This window comes from Anomalospiza imberbis, chromosome 25 (genome assembly GCF_031753505.1).
Source record: "Anomalospiza imberbis isolate Cuckoo-Finch-1a 21T00152 chromosome 25, ASM3175350v1, whole genome shotgun sequence".
Classification (NCBI taxonomy): domain Eukaryota; kingdom Metazoa; phylum Chordata; class Aves; order Passeriformes; family Viduidae; genus Anomalospiza; species Anomalospiza imberbis.
In genome coordinates, this window is record NC_089705.1 from 4,642,859 (window position 1) to 4,662,593 (window position 19,735).

At 47.2% G+C, this 19,735-nt stretch overlaps 1 protein-coding gene across 4 annotated transcripts in view; it reads left to right on the top strand.

The window, feature by feature from the left end:
• The window catches only part of CSMD2 (CUB and Sushi multiple domains 2), a 287,236-nt gene that overhangs the window by 142,519 nt on the left and 124,982 nt on the right, over nt 1-19,735 (top strand). For 3 of the 4 annotated variants that reach the window (XM_068172583.1, XM_068172582.1, XM_068172581.1), the window contains 4 exons: nt 5,323-5,435; nt 12,363-12,440; nt 18,542-18,629; nt 19,598-19,722. In XM_068172583.1, the coding sequence (XP_068028684.1) occupies nt 5,323-5,435; nt 12,363-12,440; nt 18,542-18,629; nt 19,598-19,722 (404 nt within the window). The remainder of the gene's footprint in view (nt 1-5,322; nt 5,436-12,362; nt 12,441-18,541; nt 18,630-19,597; nt 19,723-19,735) is intronic. The other variant, XM_068172584.1, reaches the window with a different exon arrangement.

The following is a 19,735-nucleotide window of genomic DNA, read 5'->3' on the forward strand; positions in this document are numbered from 1 at the left end:
GGGATTCATTATTTGATTATTTTAATTGCGAGGAGCCCTTTCTGCCCCCATTTGCATGGGGCACAAAGGTCTCCCTGTGGCTGCAGCACTGGTACAGGAGGAGGAAGAACCTGTTTTTCCTTCCTGTTTTGCTCCTTCCAGAACCTGCTGCTGGAAGGGAAATCCCATAAATTTTTCCTCCACTTCCCTTTTCCTTCCTCTTTCCTTGCATTCCCTCAAAAGGTAAAAGTCTTTCCAAGCAGCAGCAAAACCTCCATCACCTTTAACTCCTGCCCTCAGATAAATTTGCTGGCTAGGATCAAATAATTTATTTTTTCCCCAGGAACTTTTACACTGGAGTTCTTAATTCTTCATTTTTTTTTTTATGTGGCATTTTCCCAGCTCATCTCTGCAGGAGCATAAACCAAATCCTTGGCTGATTTGGGGCGATGGAGCTCAACTGGAAACAGAGCCAAACCAATTTCCACTGTCCAGGGTGCCTGATAATCTCATTTTTCTGCTATTTTCCTTCACCTCTGAAATGTTTCAAAATTATCTCAGGCTGAATTCTCCTGGATCTCTGTTCTGGATTAATTTCACTTTAATGAGAAGTGATTCAATGGTCCACAGGCATTTGTGGAACTGTCGCAGCTGAGCAACCCAACAGGTGGAAGTGTCTCTGAGGGGTTTTTATTACATTTAGCAGTGATTTATGCACAAACCCACCCACTGTGGATTAGTTTTTCTTGGATTTCATGGATATTCCACACATTTACACACACAGGCAATGGATCTCCACGTTAGATACAAAAAGAGCAACGAGCTCATCTTGGGGGCAAGTATTTCCCAGCCATTCATAAAATTTATATTTTTATTTTTTAGAGTGAAAAGCTCTTTAACCCAAAGGCTCAACTTCCCACGGAGCAAAATGCAGCTGGTGCAGAAAGGTGATTGTAAAGCACTGAGCTGGCCACCAGCACAGAAATTATTTCCAGTTTTCACCCTGGTGAAGCTAAAATTTCATCAGAGCTTTGAGTGCAGGACATCCCAGAGGTCACACAGAAGGTTTCGACTTCAAAGCCACGTCTGGAAAATTCTGAAATATTTCAGAATGGACTCAGGCAGTGGCAAGCCTGGAGGAGAGGGGGTTCCTGCCAGGATCCACCTTTTTTCTGCACTCAGGTTGGACATTAGGAGGTTGGAAATTTCCAGGAGGAATTTCCTCATGGAAAGGGTGCTCAGGCCTTGTAATTCCCGTTCTTTTTTTTTGGGGAAATGAGGAGTGCACTGCTCCTCCTGCAGGAAAAAGCTTGTTGAAATCTGTTCTTGGGGTTCAGATGGGTGTTTTTAAGACTGGGGAATTCCAGCCTTAAAACATTCCAGAGAAGGAGGGGACTGGGAGGCCTGGAGGGGGCAGATCCTTGCAAGGGAAATCCCTGGCTGCTGGCAGAAGTTCCTTTGCCGTGTTTGTAGGGTGTTTTTTGACAGAATTCCCTATAAGCAGAGGACTTCCATGTGCTGAGCTGCTGCTTCCCGAGGTGTGTGGGGTGATGTGGGATCTGTCCCTGCCCTTGCTGAGGCACTTGCAGGCTCTGGAGCAGAGGGAAGGTGCAGGAGTGCTCCTGCCATCCCTGCAGCATGAAAGGAGGAACAAGAACTGATCTCATGATTCATTTTCCTTGTAGAAGTCCACAGTGAGGAGAAGTCTCCTGTGAGCCAGAAATGAGGTCTAGAGGTGCTTAAGTATATTTTGTTTAAGAGAGCAGACAAGCTCAAATAAGATGTTCAGAATTAATGGTACAGCTCTCCTGATAATTTGAGGAGAGGTTTGGATGAAAAGTTAAAAATACAGGTGAAGTGAATAATAATACACAGGGAGATGAAGAGCTGCTGAGAGGTGTCCCTGGGTTGTAGTGAGAGGGAAATGAGTCAGAATTGGCAGGATTTCAGTGGAATAAAGGCTGGGAGGGAAAAGGAGGGTCTGGCTGGGCTGGGGATGGAGCTCAGAGTGAAATTTGGGCTGGGCTCAGTTCTGTGCCCTCAACAATGCTGGGCGTCCACAGCGCCAAATCCAATTGTGGATCGTGGAATTCCAGAATGGTTTGGGTTGGGAAGGGCCTAAATCCCAACCAGTGCCACCACATCCATGGACAGGGACACCTTCCATTATCCCAGCTGCTCCAACCTGTCCTGGGGCATTCCAGGGATGATCCAGGTGTGTTCTTCTTGGATTTTGTGATGACTACCAGCCTTGACTCCTCCGTCCATGGAGATGCTGCTGGGACCTCTCCTTGACTCCTCCATCCGTGGAAATGCTGCTGGGATCTCTCCTCCTTCTCCTCCTCCTTCCAGCCATTCCAGTGGGTCTCACTTTGGGTTAAACACAGCCAGGGAAGGAAAAGGTGGATTTGAGCTCCAGGAAGATGAAATTTCAGGGAGATTCACCCAAAATTTGTGTTGGAGGCTCCAGGAGGAGCCAGGACCCAGCCTGGCTGATGCTAGGGATTATCAGCAGAGATCCAAGGGGGTGTCAAAACAGAGATTAAATGAGCAGAGAGGTTAAATAAATCAACTAAAGCAGTTCAAGGAGGAAAAAAAAAAAAAAGAAGATAAAACATCCCCAGTGATGTCCTTTGCTTTTATTTGGAGCTGGTGTTTGACTGCACCCTGATTCTGGGCAGCACCAGGAAACCAGAATGCTTTCAAATTCATGTTTAATCCATCATCTCCACGTATTTCACTTGGAATAACAGGATTTCAGGTGGGATTCCTGCCTTTAGTCATGACTTTGACTCCTGCACTGGCTTTGCAGCATCCACACCAGGAATTCTCACTGTATTTGGGTCCATTTAAGAAGAACTAATGGCCAAATTGATGATCATCAGATTTCAGGGCGCTCAAAATCCGTGTGCAAACATCTCCTCCTGCTCCTCCAGTGCTTCTGCCTCACTTTGTGACAGTTTATTGATTTTTTTTCCCCCTTCCTTTTCTTCCTCTCTGCGTGGAAACAAATTAAAGCAGGAATTGGGATTGTAAATAGGTAATGGGACGTGAATGCAGAGTAATCAGTGCCAGCCGTGTACAGCCATACTAATTGTGCCAGGGGAGGGAATGGGATAAATATTTAATGCCTGGATTCAGTGGGAAGTGAGAGAGCAAGGAAAGAAGTAAAAGAGTTGAGAAGGGCTCACTTCAGTGCTTTTTCTCAAAAAGAGGAGTTTTGATGGCATTAACCCCTCCCTGTTTTGAATAAAGGAATTGTGTTTAATGTGGAGGCTTCAGTGTCACAAGGGAAAGACATCCCAGATTTGGGATGAATCCACCTGTGGCTGCGGCACATTCTTCTCTCTCTCAGGATTTTTCATAGAGGAGCACAGAGAGAAGAAAGAGAAAACAATTTCTATTTCTGCTCCTTGTTTTTCCCATGTGGAATGTGTTTGGAGAATTGTTTACCTGGGGTGATTGCTTGGTTGGGTTCTGGTGAGGATTGTTTGAGCCTGGTGGCCAATCCAATCTCGAGAGAGGGTCACCAGTTGTGAGTGAGTTAGATATGGGAGTTAGAACAAGTAGGTTTGCAGTTTTAGTATCTCCTTTAAATGGTATATTAATGTGTTATAGCATAGTTATAATAAAGAAATCATTCAGCCTCCTGAGCTGGAGTCACACATCAGCACTTCCTCCCACCGGGTTCGCCTGCATTTACAATATCCACCCTTCAGGGATGTGCTGATCAAAACCAAAAATGGGGATGGGGGACAGGAGAAGTTGGGCCTCATTCAGGCAGCTTTGGTTCATTGTTGTCTATTTTTTATCTCAGGCAATTGAATTACAGCTGTGAAAGGGAAATTTGGCTCTGCATAGCTAAAGATTGCTTCTGAGGGGTTTGCTGCTGCAGAATGAACAATGAAATGGCCCTTGGAGGGTGAGAGCATTAAGTTTAACAGCCAGCCAGGGGAACTTCCTCAGGATGGGTTTGAGGAATCCCATGTTAGGTCTCGGCCTCAAATCTGTTTGTTTGAACTTGGTTCTTTGAGAAAGTTTCCAATTCAATGGGTTCAGCTGCCTTTGAGTTCCCCAAGGATGGCAAAAAGCCACAGAGGATCCATTTCTGCTCCACCCCGTCCTCCTGAAAGGGCTGGGGAACAGGGATGGAGACAATCCATGGAGGAGTGATTGGGAACAACCCTAAAGCCCAGTTTTAAATCCTCTCAGAGCGCTGCAGGATCCAGGCACGGGATAATCCAGGGTTTGGATTGTACTGTAGGTGGCAGAGATGCTTTAGTTATGCACTAATCACCCTGCCAGCTCATTAACGGGCTGGGAGCACAGGGCAGCCCCTCTGCCATTAATTAACACTGCCAATTCCAGCCTGGCTCCCACTTTGAGGAGCTGAGGTCACCTCTGGATTGGCTGGGTGACTGAAGGACTCTTCAGATGCTCCATGGGCTGTCAGATCTGCTGCTAAAAAATGTTTAATAACCAAATGTGAATTACTCTCCGGATGGAACAGATTCCCAGGATCCTTTTGCCCTCATTAAAAAAAGCAGGGGGTGTTGGAATGTCAAAAATGGATGTCGGAATGCCAAAAATGGGTGCTGGAATGGCAATAAAAGGTGTTGGATGCCAATGAAAGGTGTTGGAATGCCTATAATGGGTGTTGAAATTGCAGTAATTTTAAAATAAGTGATAATTGGGGATTAAAATAATTAACTTTCATTAACAGGAACAGAGGGAGGGAGCACTGCTGTCCCCAGTGGTGAATGTCACCATTGTGGACCTCAGTCTGAGTTGAAGTGGTCCAGTCTAAAACTTGGTTTGGGACAAAACTCAGCTAGGAATTGTGAGCTGGAGTTAAATGAAGCAAACAACATCATATTTTAAAAGGAAATAAAATTTTGAACAGATTTGAAGGGCTGCTGCTGGGCTCTGGAGCTGCCCACCTCTGTTGCTGGCTGGAATCTTCCTCAGGTTGGGATTGGTCATAAATAAAATAAAAAATAAAGAGGTTCTTGCCATCCTTTCCCTTCCTGAGTTAAAATGAACAGGTTTTTGTGTTGAGGTTAACCAAATGTGAAGAGTGGAACTGAAGAAGCTTGGGAATGTTCTGTGCCTTAGGAAAAAGGAATGGGAACCTCTGTCATTGCAAACATGGAGCTCTCAGATGGGAATCCCAGCAGGAATGTGGGGCTGGAAACAGCCCTGGAGTGGGGAAGGTGCTCTCCTTGGCTGTGTGGTACCCACGGAGGAGTTCCCAAGCTCCTGGGGGAGGAGTAATCCTGGAGAGCCGGGTTTGGGGTGCCACTCCCAGGTCCTGACGTGGCTGTGCTCCTTGCTGTCTTGCAGGTTCACTGGGATGAATTTGCCTGCCCCTGTGATCAGCAGTAAAAATTGGCTGCGGCTGCACTTCACCTCCGATGGCAACCACAGGCAGAAGGGCTTCAGTGCCCAGTACCAAGGTAAGGAGAGAGAAATAAATGCCCTTGCCTGGCCTCACTCACGCCAGCTTTGCCAGGAATCCCCAGCTGCCTCCCTGCATGGTCCTGCTGCTGTTCATTTTCCAGCTGGAATCCCCCAAAGCATGGGTTGTGACATTCCCATTCTCTGGACAGAGAGACACAATTCTGTCTCTCAGGAGAAGCACAGAGAGAAGAAGAGAAAACAATCTTTATCTCTGCTCCTTTGTTTTGCCCATGTGGAATGTGGTGTGGAGATTGTTCACCTGGGGTGACTGCTGGGTTGCATCCTGGTGAAGGTTGTTTGGGGTCAGTGACCAATGGGACCCAGCTGTGTTGGGCTCTCAGCAGAGTCACGAGTTTGAGTTAGTTAGACAGGTAAGTAAGAAGTAAGTATGTAGAATAGTACAGTCTCTCTTTAAATAGTATATTAATGTAATATAGTATAGTTTTAATAAAGCTATCCTTCAGCCTTCTGATCTGGAGCCACACATCAGCATTTCTTCCCTGAGTCAGGATCTGCTGCATTTTTACTATAGTGGGTTTCATAGAAAAACCCAGACTGGTCTGGGTTGGGAGGGACCTTAGAACCCATCCAGTGACACCTCCACTGTCCCATGGTGCTCCAAGTCCCCTCCAGCCTGGCCTTGGACACTCCCAGGGATCCAGGGGCTTCTCTGGGAAATCCATTTCAGCCTCTCCCCACCTTCACAGGGGAGAATTCAGGATTAGGATAAAGATTTCAGGATGGGGATGTTCAGGTGATGTTGAGGGACAGGAGAACCTTTGGCAGTGAAGATGCAGCTCCTGGTGGGACCAGAATGGATTGAGTGGATTCCCTAGAAGTGTTCCCACCAATCCCTGTGATGTCTTTGAAGGAGGTTGTGGGTGCAGCTGGCTCTGGAGGCAGGATCCAGGAGAGGGGGAGTGAAGCAGGGAAGGAGCAGGAATGGCTTTGAGTCCCCTCCAAGGCTGGGCTCAGGGGAGCTCTGCAGGTTTGCTCTCAAGAGGCTTTTGCTGGGAAAAACCTCTGGAGAGGAGTCAAGGGAAAGGGAGATTTTTCCTTGGAAAAATCCACAAAGCTGCCCCGTTTGGATGTTCCCAGGTTGTTCTTGGCAGTGCTGTCATGGCCTCAACACACAAACCACATCATTATTTAACTTCCCTGCTTTCCTTGAACCTATAAATGACTTTAAACTGCAAGGAAAAAAAAAACCCAAACTTTTGTTGTTGCTGTGCAGCACAAACACCTGGAAAAAGCAGCTTCCCTTTGGATGCCTTTTCCCTGGCTGTCAGCATTGCAGCTTTCTCCAAAGCACCTGTCTGAGTCAGCCTTTCTCCCTCCGTAGCAAAGTCAGGGTGAATGTTCTAATTCCCCTTGATCAGATAAATATCAGGGGGTTCTGGTCTCCAGCACAGCGTTGGCAGAGGGAGTGAGCTGGGGACTGAGTGTTTGAGAATGAACTGAACTCCCCGTTCCTGAGCTGGAATCGGGACAGGACCTCGGCCCAGCTGCCAGAGGGGACCTGCCCTCGTTTTTCTTGCTGTTTTTTGTGGTGTTTGGCAGCTTCTTTCTGCCTTTCAATGTTTAAAAAACCAGCAAAACAAGCAGCCAAGCAGTGAAGTTTCCCAGGGATGAAGGGAAGGTGTCTGCAGGCAGTGCAGTAGGACAGGAGATGCTGATACTTTAAAAACTTCCCTGTAACCCTTTCCACAACCTGGCCTGGACATAAATATTTCACTGGAGATAAATCCCTACAAAACAGGCCATGTAATTCCACGTGAAGCACAGCAGCTGAAATGCATTTTTCATCAGGAAAGCTGAATCAGGATCGGCCAGGAGAAGGAAGGGAGGCTTTAGAGTGGCTCTAATTTGCTGTCTGTTTTCCAAAGACGTGTCTGTACATCATTTATGAACCCCCTGTGTCCTCTGGGACGGGGTCTGGCTTTGCTGATAATCTATAAGAAAACAATTTCCCTTCCACCTTGTTTAAATTGATCCTGAGTTTTGCAGAACACCTTCTCTGTCTGTTCCCTCTCCGCTCTCCCTAATCCGTGCCCTCATTTGGAAATCACTTTAGGAATGTAAAAGCAAGGTTAGATGCAATCAGGCTGTGGAGAGGGTTTTTTTTGTTGTTGTTGTTGAATACAGCAAATTCGTTTCGTTCCCTTCTTGGGAGAATTAAATGTTTCCCCCTTTCCTTTTTCCCTTTCATTAAGGTGAATCTTGATTTTTGCAAATGCTTTTTCCCCATTCCCCATGTAAGGAAATCAAAGGGACTGGGAGAAATCTGTGCATAGGATTTTTTTTTTTTTTACAATTTCCTCCCCATCCTGTCTCCTCAAAAAGGTGGAAGAAAATAATCTAGAAGTGTTTTAATCAGGTGAGGTGGCAGCACTTCAGGTGTGCCTCCCACCAGAGGGGCTGGAAATGCAGGGCTGGAATGGGAGAGATGGGAATGCTGCCCTGGCTGCTGCTGCCCCTCTCTGCACATGTTTTATGGTAGAACTTGGCTCCCTAATTGCTCTGGAGCTGATTGTTACCAACACATAATTGCAGCTTTGATCGATCTCCCCGCCCCGGCCGCTTCCCTTCCCTCCGGGAGGAAGATAAATGGGATGAGCTCCAGCCCCGGCACAGGACAGAGCTGCCTCCTTCAGGGAGGGGCTCGGGAGCTCTCTCCTGGTCAAGAGAGACACATAAATGGCTTTGTGAGGGTGTCATGGAATCTTGGAATGGTTTGGAATGGGTTTAAATCCCATCCAGTTCCACCCCTTCCATGGGCAGAGACCTCCCGCTATCCCAGGGTGCTCCCAGCCCCATCCATGGCTTTGAGCTACAGATCTGTCCATGGGTAGATCTGTAGTTCTACCCATGGATAGATCAGTTTGGCTTCAGTTTGGACAGATCTTCCCCTCTTCATCCTGGATCTCCCACTCCTCATCTTGGATCTTCCATTTCTCATCCTGGATCTTTCTCTCCTCATTTTCAATCTTCCCCTTTTCCTGTTGGCTCTTCCATTTCTCATCTTGGATACCCCACTGCTTATCTTGGATCCTCCCCCTTTCATCTTGGATCTTCCATTCTTCATCCTGATCTTCCATTCCTCATCTTGGATCTTCTCCTTTTCATCTAGGATCTTCCCCTTTTCATCCTGGATCTCCCACTCCTCATCTTGGATCTTCCCCTCCTCATTTTCAGTCTTCCCCTTTTCATCTTGGATCTTCCCTTCCTCGTCTTGGATGTTCCATTTCTCATCTTGGATCTCCCACTCCTCTTCCTGGATCACACCCTTGGGTTCCAAAGGGATTTTTAGCTCCTGCCATGTGACCTGTGGAGTCTCCTGGGCAATTCTTGGTAATCCCAGTGCTTGTGCAAGCTCTGATTCCCAAAGATCCATTGCTCAGGCTGCCAAAAGAGGGATTTTTCCAAAGAGTTGCATTTGAGGGGTTTTCTCTTCACCTCCAGGAACAAGAACCCCTGTGAGCATCCTGCTGCTGAATCATGCCAGCAGGAGGGAGAGATCCAGGCAGGATCTGGATTTAACAGCAATTCCCCCAACAAGGAGAACAGAGCTTCATGGAATAGATTTTTTTCTGTTGTTGCTGCTGAAACACTGTTTTCCAAATTAAAAATAAATAAATGTCTGCTTAAATCCTCATTTAGAGCAACACGAAGTGGTTTAAAAGGAACAGCCCGGCCTGCCTGCCATGCTGGCAGAGCTTTGTAATGTCATCTCTCAAATCTGACAGGATGCTGAGTATTCCATTAGATCTGTTGGATGTGTGTGAGCAGCAAAACCCTCCAGAAAACAGGAGTTTCTGTTCATCCAATTATCCTGACACAGTCCTTTGTAGTACCGCTCCACATTCCAATTTACAAACAAAGTCGATTTTCAGGTACCGGATTTTTGAGGGCAGGGAGTGGGAGAATTGTTCTTATTTATTTAAATTTTTAAAAAGCACGAAACAAGTGGTGCTTCACTGTGCCTGGTTCTGATCTAAATAGAGTCATTTGTAAAGTCTGACTTCCATCATTAGGGCTCCAGAATGAAGGATGAGGAGGAGAGGATGCAGTGATCCCTCTTTATCAATTTATCTTCACCAATTTATCTTTATCAATTCTTCTGGAAAGGGATACGGTGCAGTTAGGGGAGGAGATGTTTCCTGGGGATGCAGCTCGGGCTCTGAATTTCGGGATTGGTGCTGGGTGATGAGTGTCTGGTGTTTGTTCCCATTGCTGAGGGGTCTGGGAGCCAGGTTTTCCATCAGGAACGGGGTTGGAGGAGGATGTTTGTTGGATGGGATCTGGTAGGGATGGCTCTGGGAGAACCTTGGTTAAAAATGTGTCCCTGAAAAATTTCCAAGCCTGGGTGTATCCAAATTATGAATTCCCCGTGCCAGAGAATCCAGAGAATGGTTTGGGTTGGAAGAGACCTTAAAATTCCTCTCATTCCACCCCCTGGCACCTTCCACTGCCTTCTCCTGGATTTGGGATGTTCAGCACTGGGGAAATCCCTGCAGGTTGCTGTGTCCTGATGGAAAAGTTCCCAAGGATGTCTCATCCCATCCATGGTGCCACCATCAGCTCTGGTGGGGTTCACCAATGCTTGGGAAGCTTTGCTTGGCCTCTAAATTCCCTTTATGGTGCACAAATCATCCCAGCTGAGCTTTTGTTTGCATGGAGAGTGGGAACGTTCCCTGGGGGCTGGATAAGGGGATGTGCAGTGGGAAGCTGTGGAGAATACAAACATGGGGATTATTTTGTAAAGCTGCTCCATCACTGCTCGTGCCCCAGAGCACAACTACAGAGCAGAGACTTAGAGACTGCAGAGTCCCAGCCACCATCCTTGGAAAATTCAAATCAAAATCCAAATTCAGCCTTGGAAAATTGGAATTGTCTGGGTTTTATTGCCTGGGAGGGAATGTTGGGCTGGGATTGGGGGGTTATCCCTGTATTTGCTTGGAAGAAGCTACAGAATCACTGCAGGAGTGTCTGTCACTATTTTATTTGAAGCGAAAATAGATTTTTACCTCAAAAATGTGAGTTTCAGTAGCCCCAAGTCCTTTTTTTGATCCATTGATATTACATTTATTAAAAACCTTGAGATCAAGTTGGAAATATCCCGTGATTCCCATCCACGTGGACCTTTGGGGCATCCCAAAACCTGCTGCTTTTTTTTCCTCCTGCTGCACTTGCAGGTGGATTTGGAGTAAAAAGAAACAAAGAGGTCGATTTGCTTTGACAGCAGCCTGCTGTTAATTAGTTTTCCCTTCTTAAATTAATAAAAAAAGGCAGCTGCCCTGAACAGATTGAAGCTGGTGAGGAAGACAGGAGCAGCAGCAGCAGCAGCTTTTCCTCATGAATATTTTCCAGTTAAAATTTTTGAAGTTCTTGCTGCTTTATTTAAAGAGAAAGCCAAAAGCTGTGAGGAAATGATGAGTGAAAAGCTGCACCCAGCATCTCCCTCAAAGCAGCACCTCAGGTGAGCTTCAAGGAGCCTCTCCCTGTCTGAGCCTCGTGCAGCAGCTGTTCCAAACAGGTTCTTTTTAAGCCCAAAAAAAACCCAGCACGATAAAAAACCCCCTCTTTAGTTACATGGGTAATTTTTCTTGACAGCTTTGTCTTAGGAATGTGCTAATTTGGGGATGAAAGCCTGACAAGATGAAGAACATGAGGAGAATGGTTTGAAGTGGATTTCTCCATGGATAAGGGCTGGCTCATCAGGAAAAGGCTCCCAGAAAGGGATTTGGACGCTGGGTTATCCCAATTCCTGTTGGAATTATCCCAATTCCTGTTGGGTTATCCCAATTCCTGCAATGAGGACTCTTTTATCCCAAATCCTGTTGGAATTATCCCAATTCCTGTTGGGTTATCCCAGTTCCTCCCAGTGAAGGCTCTTTTATCCCAAATCCTGCAGTGGACACTGGGTTATCCCAATTCCTGTTGGAATTATCCCAATTCCTGTTGGGTTATCCCAATTCCTGCAATGAGGACTCTTTTATCCCAAATCCTCTTGGAATTATCCCAATTCCTCCCAGTGAAGGCTCTTTTATCCCAAATCCTCATAGCAGAGGCTCTTTTATCCCAATTCCTGCCTCTGGAGGCTGGAATGATCCCAAATCCAGGTGTTTCTGCTGCTCCCAGATGGTTCTGCCAGGTGGGGTTTGTGTCAAACCCTTGGGGTGGAGGCAGCAGCAGCCAAGTCCAGAGCAGAAGAACAAATTGCTGCTCCCTGGCGTGGGGAGCTGCCTGTTGGGAAAGGATGGGGCTCTTGGAGATGGGTGAATTCTTGTTCCCTTTCCTGGTTTTTCCCCTCTTCTGGAGGAGGTTTGGAGCCGGGAGGGAATGGTCACGCTTTGGGAGGAGTCCCCCAGTTGTGGGGCTCCAAGCTGATACTTCCCTTGGCCAATAATGGGGTTTAATTTTCTTTTCCCTGCTATTTTCCTGCCTTTTCCTGCTGTTTATTCACACCAGCTCTGCAGTTTTTTAGGTTATGAGTGCTCCCCTGGAATGGCTCTGCTGTGTAATGGGTTTGTGGGATAAATTCCTGCAACAGAAAAACTGGGGGAAAAGAAACCAGCTCAGCATTTTCCTCTCAGCATCCCTGAAGTTCCTCAGAGCTTCCCTTTTGCCTGCCTCCCATTTTCAGTGGGTTACAGAGGGATGGGGGGGTTGGACCCCATTTTTATTATGAAACTAAAGCTCTCCAAAGCCCTAACATGGAAAATAAATCCCTCTCCAAAGCCCTAACATGGAAAAACAAAAACCCCTGCTGGTTTTGAGGAGTCAGGATAAGCTGGCTGATCCCAAAGGGAAGGATGCAGGATGTGGGTGATTCACATTTTTATTTTAAATTAAAAACTTGAAAATCCCTGAAGCTCAGCTAAACATTTCCCTCGTCTTTCCTTTGTTTCCCACCCCTGCAGTCAAGAAGCAGATGGAGCTGAAGTCCAGAGGGGTGAAGCTCATGCCCAGCAAGGACAACAACCAGAAGACATCTGTGTGTAAGTTTTCTGGCTCTTCCTCACTGTCTTTTTGATAACAATCTCCTGGAACATTTCATTGGACTTCCCAGTAATCTCTAAAACTTCGCCACTCTGAAAAGTTTGGGTGCTTCCCCCTCTTCCCTCTGCATTTCTGCATCACTCCCTCCTCCCAGTGCTCTGTTCACAAGCATTTACTAACTCCTGGAAGGGTGCAGGGGGTTGGAGTCTCTGCATTTGGTTGATTCTGTGCTCCAGGGTCGCGGCTTTGGGCTCCTTTTAGTGGGGAAAACAAAAAATGTTGGGGTTGGGATCGGTGTTCTTGCTGTAAATAAGGAGCAGGGATAAGGGACAACATTAAAAAATATATATTAGAAAATTTACAGAGGCAGTAGCAGCGTCTTCCTTTTTGTATTTGAGTTTTATTTCATTTTCCCTGCAGGAAAAAAAAAAAAAACATCATTCTGGGTTTGTAATGCTGATTTTTCAGGTTGTGTTTAGTGTTTGGTGTGTAAGGGGCAGAACATCTGGGGTCACTGCTGTGCCTCCCTCGGGCAGGTGGGAAATCCTTCAGCTTTCCATCAGGTTCTTCCCAAATCAGGAGCAAAACCTGTGGGTTTTGTCCCTGAATCTTGGCCTCTTACTAAAATGAAACAGGAGGGATCAGGCTGGGAGTTAATATTTTATACGGATTCAAATGGGAGCAGGGTGTAAAATGTGAAATCCATTTTTCCAAATGGATTTCAGGGGAGAAGCTGGAATTGCTCATTTTGTTGCATAGCCCATTACCCCCATCAGAGAGGAGCAGTTTGCACATCTCAGCCGGGTGGATTTTGCATACAAAATTCAGAAAAATGCATGGACTGGATCTGAATCATCCTCAGAGTCTGTCTGGAAGGAGAGTCTCCCTCCCAGCTCCCAGGAGAATTTTCAGAGGCTCTGTTTTTTTTCTGGGAGCAAGGCCCAATAAGGTAAAAAACAACCCAAAATCTCCAGAGCAGAAAACACTGGGGGCATGTCCAGGGGAAAATAATTCCACTGTAAAGGAAATTATCCTTTAAAATGGAGTCCAAGCTGTTCCTGTCTGGGTGATACATTCCTTGCCAGGAAGAATTTATTGGAATATACATCCCAGTGCACTTAAACTGAGTGGGAAATCCAGTTGGAAAACCCCCCTGGCTGGGTGTGGAGACAGAGGGGTGTGTTTGGAGTGGGGGGTGTTTTGCCCTGGATTTTGGGGAACGTGGGGAAAGGAGTGATGAAATCATTGGTTTCATGAAGTATTGTATAAAAACATACACATAATTCCATAAATACACAGAATTCCCATTTCTCCTTCCTGGGAATGGCCTTTGGAGCAGTTTCACCCATTTTGAAGGCACTGAGGCTGAGGAGGACATAGCACCTGCACTTCCCTTTCCAGCAGATCCTGCACTTCTGAGGAGAAAAACCAGGAATTCATTCCCTCTGCCTGCTTTATCCCATCCCAAGGGGCTCAGAGCTGCCAGTGCAGCATCTTGGGAGCTCAAATCTTGTCCAGCTCAGGCTGGAAGTTGTTGAGCTGGAATAACGGGGATGGTGGCCCCATTCCATGGTCCCTGTCACCCCCCTGACGCTCCAGCTCCTTCCCCTGCCCTGCTCTCCATCAGGTCTGGATTTTCAGTCCCTGTTTTGCAGCCTTCTGCTCCCACAGGGAATTTCCAGCTGCAGAAGTGCTGATTCCCAAGGAGGTGGCACCAGGAAAATCAGGTTTTTTAGGTTTTTTTTTTTTCTTGCAAAGCCTTATCTGCTCTGTTCCCTGCTGGATTTGCAGGGTTGGCTGTGCCCCTCTGTGTTCCCAAAGTTCCATGAGCTGAGTCTGCATCACAGATAATTAAACAGGTTGGACGGGGTAAAGAAATTTCCTATTCCAGAGCAATTTCCAGTTGCTCCGGCTCAAATACCAGAAATTCAGGAATTCTTATGTGTCTTGGCAACACTTAAAGCTATGCCACAGAGTCCTAAAATCGTTAAGGCTGGAAAAGATCAAGTCCAACCTTCAACTCCCTGCTTTATTTTTGATTATTCCTACCAGCAATGTTTCCTTTCCAAGTGCTCTTTGCTAAAACCTGGCCTAAAATCCTCCCTGGAAGAATCCATGCTTAAATCCGGCATGTTTTTGCAGAGGTTTTGAATTTGGGGTTGCCTGGTCAGATTAAACCTTGTGTGTTTTGTGTGGCTGAGTGGAGGCAAAATGTTGTGGTGTAACAGCTGCTTGTGTTATTGCAGGAGGAAAAAATCCATAAAAATATGGAATTCTGGGGGGAGGTGCTGCTTGTGCTCAGTTGTAGTGGAATGTGTTTGTTTGAAATCTTAATTAAGTGCCTTGTACTGCTCACCACCAGTCAAATTATTTGGAAATAATTTCTTTCTTTAATCACTTTTGGAGGGAAAATAATACTGAGAGACAAATAAAGCAGGTAGAAGAAATAGTTTGCAATTTTAGGCCGTATATTTGGAGGCTGTTTCTGGCACTGAATGCAGAATGTAAATGTGAACATTCCAGGTCCCACAGTGGGAAAATTGTGGTGGTTTGGATCTAAAAAAAAAAAATAATAAAACCAGCATCAAAGTGGTTTTTGTGGTGTTTGGGTGAGGCCCACCTGGAGAGGCCCTCTGGGGGTGGCTGGAAGGGCTTGGGTGGAGGACTGGAAGTTCTGTGCGTGTCCAGCTTGGTCAAAAAGTCATTTTGGGGTGGGGGGTTGAGCAGCTTTTAGGTCTCAGCCAAGTGTGTGGGAGTTCCTGGATTTTGGGGAGGTGTCTGTGGGACCCAGGAGCCACCTGGGGCTTGGGGGACAAGCTGTGCTTGGCTTGGGTGGAAATGCTCTGGGAATTCTGCAGTTCTTGGAACTCTTGTGAAGCTGCATCTCCTGAGCTGTTCTGGGACAGCACCAGGTGGGAAATTGGGGTTTGGAGTTCTCCTGGTGGAACGTTCCCAGCTGGGATTGGATTTTCCCAGTGTCAGGACCTCGCTGTGACCTTTTCACTCTTGGTGTTGCTAAAATTGGGAGTGTTCAGTGTCTGGGTCGGTGTCACTGAGGTTCTGGAATCACTAAATCTTTGTTTTTTGGGTGCTGAAGGACCTTTGGGGGCTGGAAATGCAGCAGGACCTTGTTGGGGTGAGCCCTGCACCCACAAATCAGCTCCCAACTCTCAGGCCTGATTTTTGTGATCTTTCCCAGAAGTTTGCATGGAATTACCCTGGTGTGACCACACAGATTAACCCTTTAAACCATCTAATTCCTGCTGCAGTCCTTCCCACCCCTCCTGCCTGGAGAAAGCATCACCTCCTTTCACTGGATTTCTCATGCTGAGAAATGTTGGGGCTTTGTCAAAGGTTTTTTATAGGTGCTGCTTTATTTTGTAGTTCTGAAATTCAGTGAGAAATTGTCCCTTGGGAATCTGTCAGTGAAGTTTTCTTATTAAGAGAGATAAAACTAAAGAGGATTTTAACAGTGAATTCCAGTGGCAAACCGAGCAATTAGAACTGGCTGTCACTGAATTCACGAGGAGAAAGAAATTGAAAAAAAATCAGGAGAATGAGGGGATGGAAAATCAATCCCATGGTTGGGGGAGAAAATTCCTGAGCTTCTAATACAGACATTGAGCAGTTCATCACAATTTTTGGGATCCGTTGTTTCTCCAGTAGCCTTGAAGGGTTCACTTGGGAATGGCACAGCCCAGGTGGAACTTTGGGAAGGTGAACACGGCACTGACAGAGGATTCTCAGCATGACAAATCCAGTTTACAACCTTTGGGCTGTTCTTTTTGTGTGTGTGTGTGTCCAAAACAAAAGGTAGAGAACAAAAGTTTCTGTACATGAACATCTAATCCGTCTCCTCCTTTTCTTTCACTCTCCTTAAAAGAGAAATTCCCCAGCTCCCAGGATATGGAGATATCTTCCCTTTCCCCCTTGCTCAGCTTTATCTTCCCTGTTCTCTGCTTTATCTGCACGTGTTTTAAGGTGTTAATGAATCTCCAGCTATCGAGAGATGAACTGGGCTTAGACCTCAGCAATGGGGCTGACAAACTTTGTTTTCCTGGGGATCTGGGATCGTTTCTTCCCAAAGTTTTGAATTCCAGGCTTCATTTTCATCTGATATGGGAAATAATCACTGGGTGTGACAGCAGTGACCCACTCTGGGGGACACAGAAGGAGTGGGGTGGTGGGGTTTTGACCATGGGAGGAGGAATTTGCTGTGGGAATGTGATTTTTCCTCTGAGGAAGAGCCCCAGTTGTTGGGATACAGCCCTGGAAGCTGTGGTTGTTACAGGTGTGTCTGGTCCGGGGGGTTTTTACAGAGGAAAATCAGGGATTTGAGCACTTCACTCCCACATGGCTTTGGGACATCAAAGCCTCATCGGGTCCCTCATCCTGAGGAGAATTTTCCTTTGTTTGGAGCTGCCTGTGCACAGGCATCACCTTTGTGCGTAGGGAAGGAACCCCAAGGAGGATGGTGGCACCTGGGGACTTTGTTCAGCCACACTTTTCCTGTCAGAAGATGGGAGTTGAACCCGTGGGCTCCCTTCCTTCACACTCTGGGGGGATTTGGAATCCTCTGGGCCTGTGAAAAGTGGCAAAGGAAAGTTTGGAGCTACAGAAAATGGAGGGATGTTGGATGCTGCTTTGGTGCTGCTGACTGAGCTTAACGAGGGGTTACGGACATGGAAAAGTGGGAAAACAATCCCACAGGAGGCTGTTTTCCATGAATCCATGTCTCTCTCACCTCTGTGCCCTCACACACACGAAGGAGAGCACCAAAGCATCATGTGGGGAAACAGAGCCATGTGTGGGGACAACCCCAGCCCCATCCCTGCTCCAGCATGGTGGGGAGGGAGGAAAAAAGGGCCTTAAAAAGGAAATTCCTAAAAAGGACTTGAAGGGCATCAGAGGAGGTGTAAGGGCTGAGGAGAAGCTGGAATATTTTCGTGATCAGCAACAGCTGGGGAGCATCCTCCTTGTAGGAACAGCTGTAGTTGGGGATTCACCAGGGATTCCCCAGTGGTTAATTCCCAAATATTGGATGGTCTTGGCTTTGTGGGTGGATTCTCCCCATGGATTCTCCCCTTCCCCCCTGCCCCTGCAGGGCTCCAGCTGCTGAGCCCTCTGTCTGCCATGAGAAACGGGCTGGTGTCACCTCAGTGTCACCCTCCTCCTGGCAGTGGCCTTTGGGGCACCGTGTTTGGAATAAAATTGGGATTTTCTTCCCTGTAATGCAGTGCTAGGCAGAGGTGGAATGGAAACGGGGTTGTTTCAGTGATTCAGCATCATGGCTGAGAAATGTGGCATTGGTTTGGGTTCAACGAAAACCAAATCCCACCGAATTCCTGTGGCAAAATCCCCCTTTTGTCCCTTATTACTGTGCTGGAATTCAGACTGGAAATCAGGATTGTGCCAGGGCTGAGGAACCCCCCGGTTCCCCCACCCTGAACCCTCCTTTGCACCTTGGGCAGGTTGGAGAGGGCTGGAAATGGGGAGGATGGAGCTGGGAGCTTTCCTTCAGTGCTGGTCACCACTCCATGGATTTCATGTTTGTTGGCATCAAGGTTGCTCCATAAAATTTTCCATGTTCCAACTAAATGACTTGGCTTTAAAACCCTTGACTGGCATTCCCCTCTCCTTTCTCCCTCTCGTTCTGTGCTTGTTTTTTCCCCCTGGGATCACACACCTGCCTTTTCATGGAGCTGTTTTCTTTCCCTGGCACACTGGGCTGGGCTTGGAGGGCTCTGAGGTCACCTCGGAGGGTGGCAGATGGAGTTTTAATCACAGCAAACGGGCTCTGTGATTGGTGTCATTTAGCAGAATGAAAAAAAACAAAAATCAACTTTTTCCAGAGGTATTTCTGTAGTGGAACGGAGGGAAAACTGTGTCCCTAGCTGGCATTTCCTAGAAAACACTCGGGTCTGTAAACTGAGCAAGATATTTGTTTCCAAAGCCGTTGATTTTTCTGGAATGAAACGGAACACGTTGAGGTTTCTGAGCTCCCAGTTGCCATTTTTCTCGCCACATCCACCAAGACAGCTGCTGAAAGAATGTTCCTTTTGCTATTCTGTCTCTGTATGTGCTGTTTTTTGCTTTGTAGTAACTCAGGTTGGTGTGTCCCAGGGACATAATTTGTGTCCAGACCCTGGGATTCCCGAGAGAGGCAAAAGGATAGGCAACGATTTTAGGTAAGAACATTTTCTGTGTGTTCTGTGCATGAGCTCCTGTGTGTCCCTGGCTGTGCTCCTGGTGTGGGGGGGCTCTGTTTGCTCTGTCCCCCTCCCAAAATCCTGCCCAGTTTTGGGGGACACGTGTGTAAAACCCTGCCTGTGTGTGCTGTTCCACGTGAGGCTCTCTAAAGTTCTCGTGGAGTATTTTTATCCTTTCCCAGTCCAGGTTGTAGAATCTCTCTGTGCTGTCATCCCTCCTCTGGAAAACTGAAACAGCCAAAAAAAAAATCACTTTTCAAATTAGCTCAAGCCCCAGCGTGGCCCTGCCCTTAGAGAATTTGAGGTGACTGAAGTTCCTTGTCACTGAGTCTGTGTGGTGCCAGCTAATTGGGGTTTAGAAAGTTTGAACCAGTGCTGTTGTTCCTTTCCAGTTCCCAGTTTTCCTTTGCAGGGATGCCCCAGCTGCTGGTGGCCATGGGGAATCAATATTTCATCTGATTTTGCTGCCCAGGGCTGTTTTGCTCATGGGATGTGTCTCTCAATCAAATCCCAGTCTGCCAAATTCTCCTCAAATCCAGCAAAGGAGGGAGGGCAGAGGAAAGGGAATCCCAACAGTCCCTAAATTCCACGGGATGAATTCCCAGCTGCTGCAGGCTGGATTGTGTTACCTCAGGGAACAAAGCTGGAACAGCAAAGGCTGGGAATCCAAACCACAGAACAAAGAGCAGAACTCTCAGCAGCTGATAAATACTTTTATTTCACTTTATGAGCACGCTGAGCGTGTCTTCTTCTGGGGCTGTGGATGAAATTCCCACTGAAATGTCACTAAAGACTGGGATTTGGACATCAGCACCTGGGGCAGAGGGGGAGGCAGAGCTGGTCCCTCCTCCCTGCCTGCTGCTGCAGGGCCAGGGGATGGCTTTGGCCCCAAATCCTGGGATGCACGAGGCAGGACCAGGCTGATGTCCCCTCTGTCCCCTCTCCAGGCTGGGCTCCAGCATCCAGTTCTCCTGCAACGAGGGCTACGACCTGCAGGGCTCCAAGAGCATCACCTGCAAGAGAGTCAGCGACATCATCGTGGCCTGGAGCGACCACCGGCCCGTCTGCAGAGGTGAGCGGCTCAG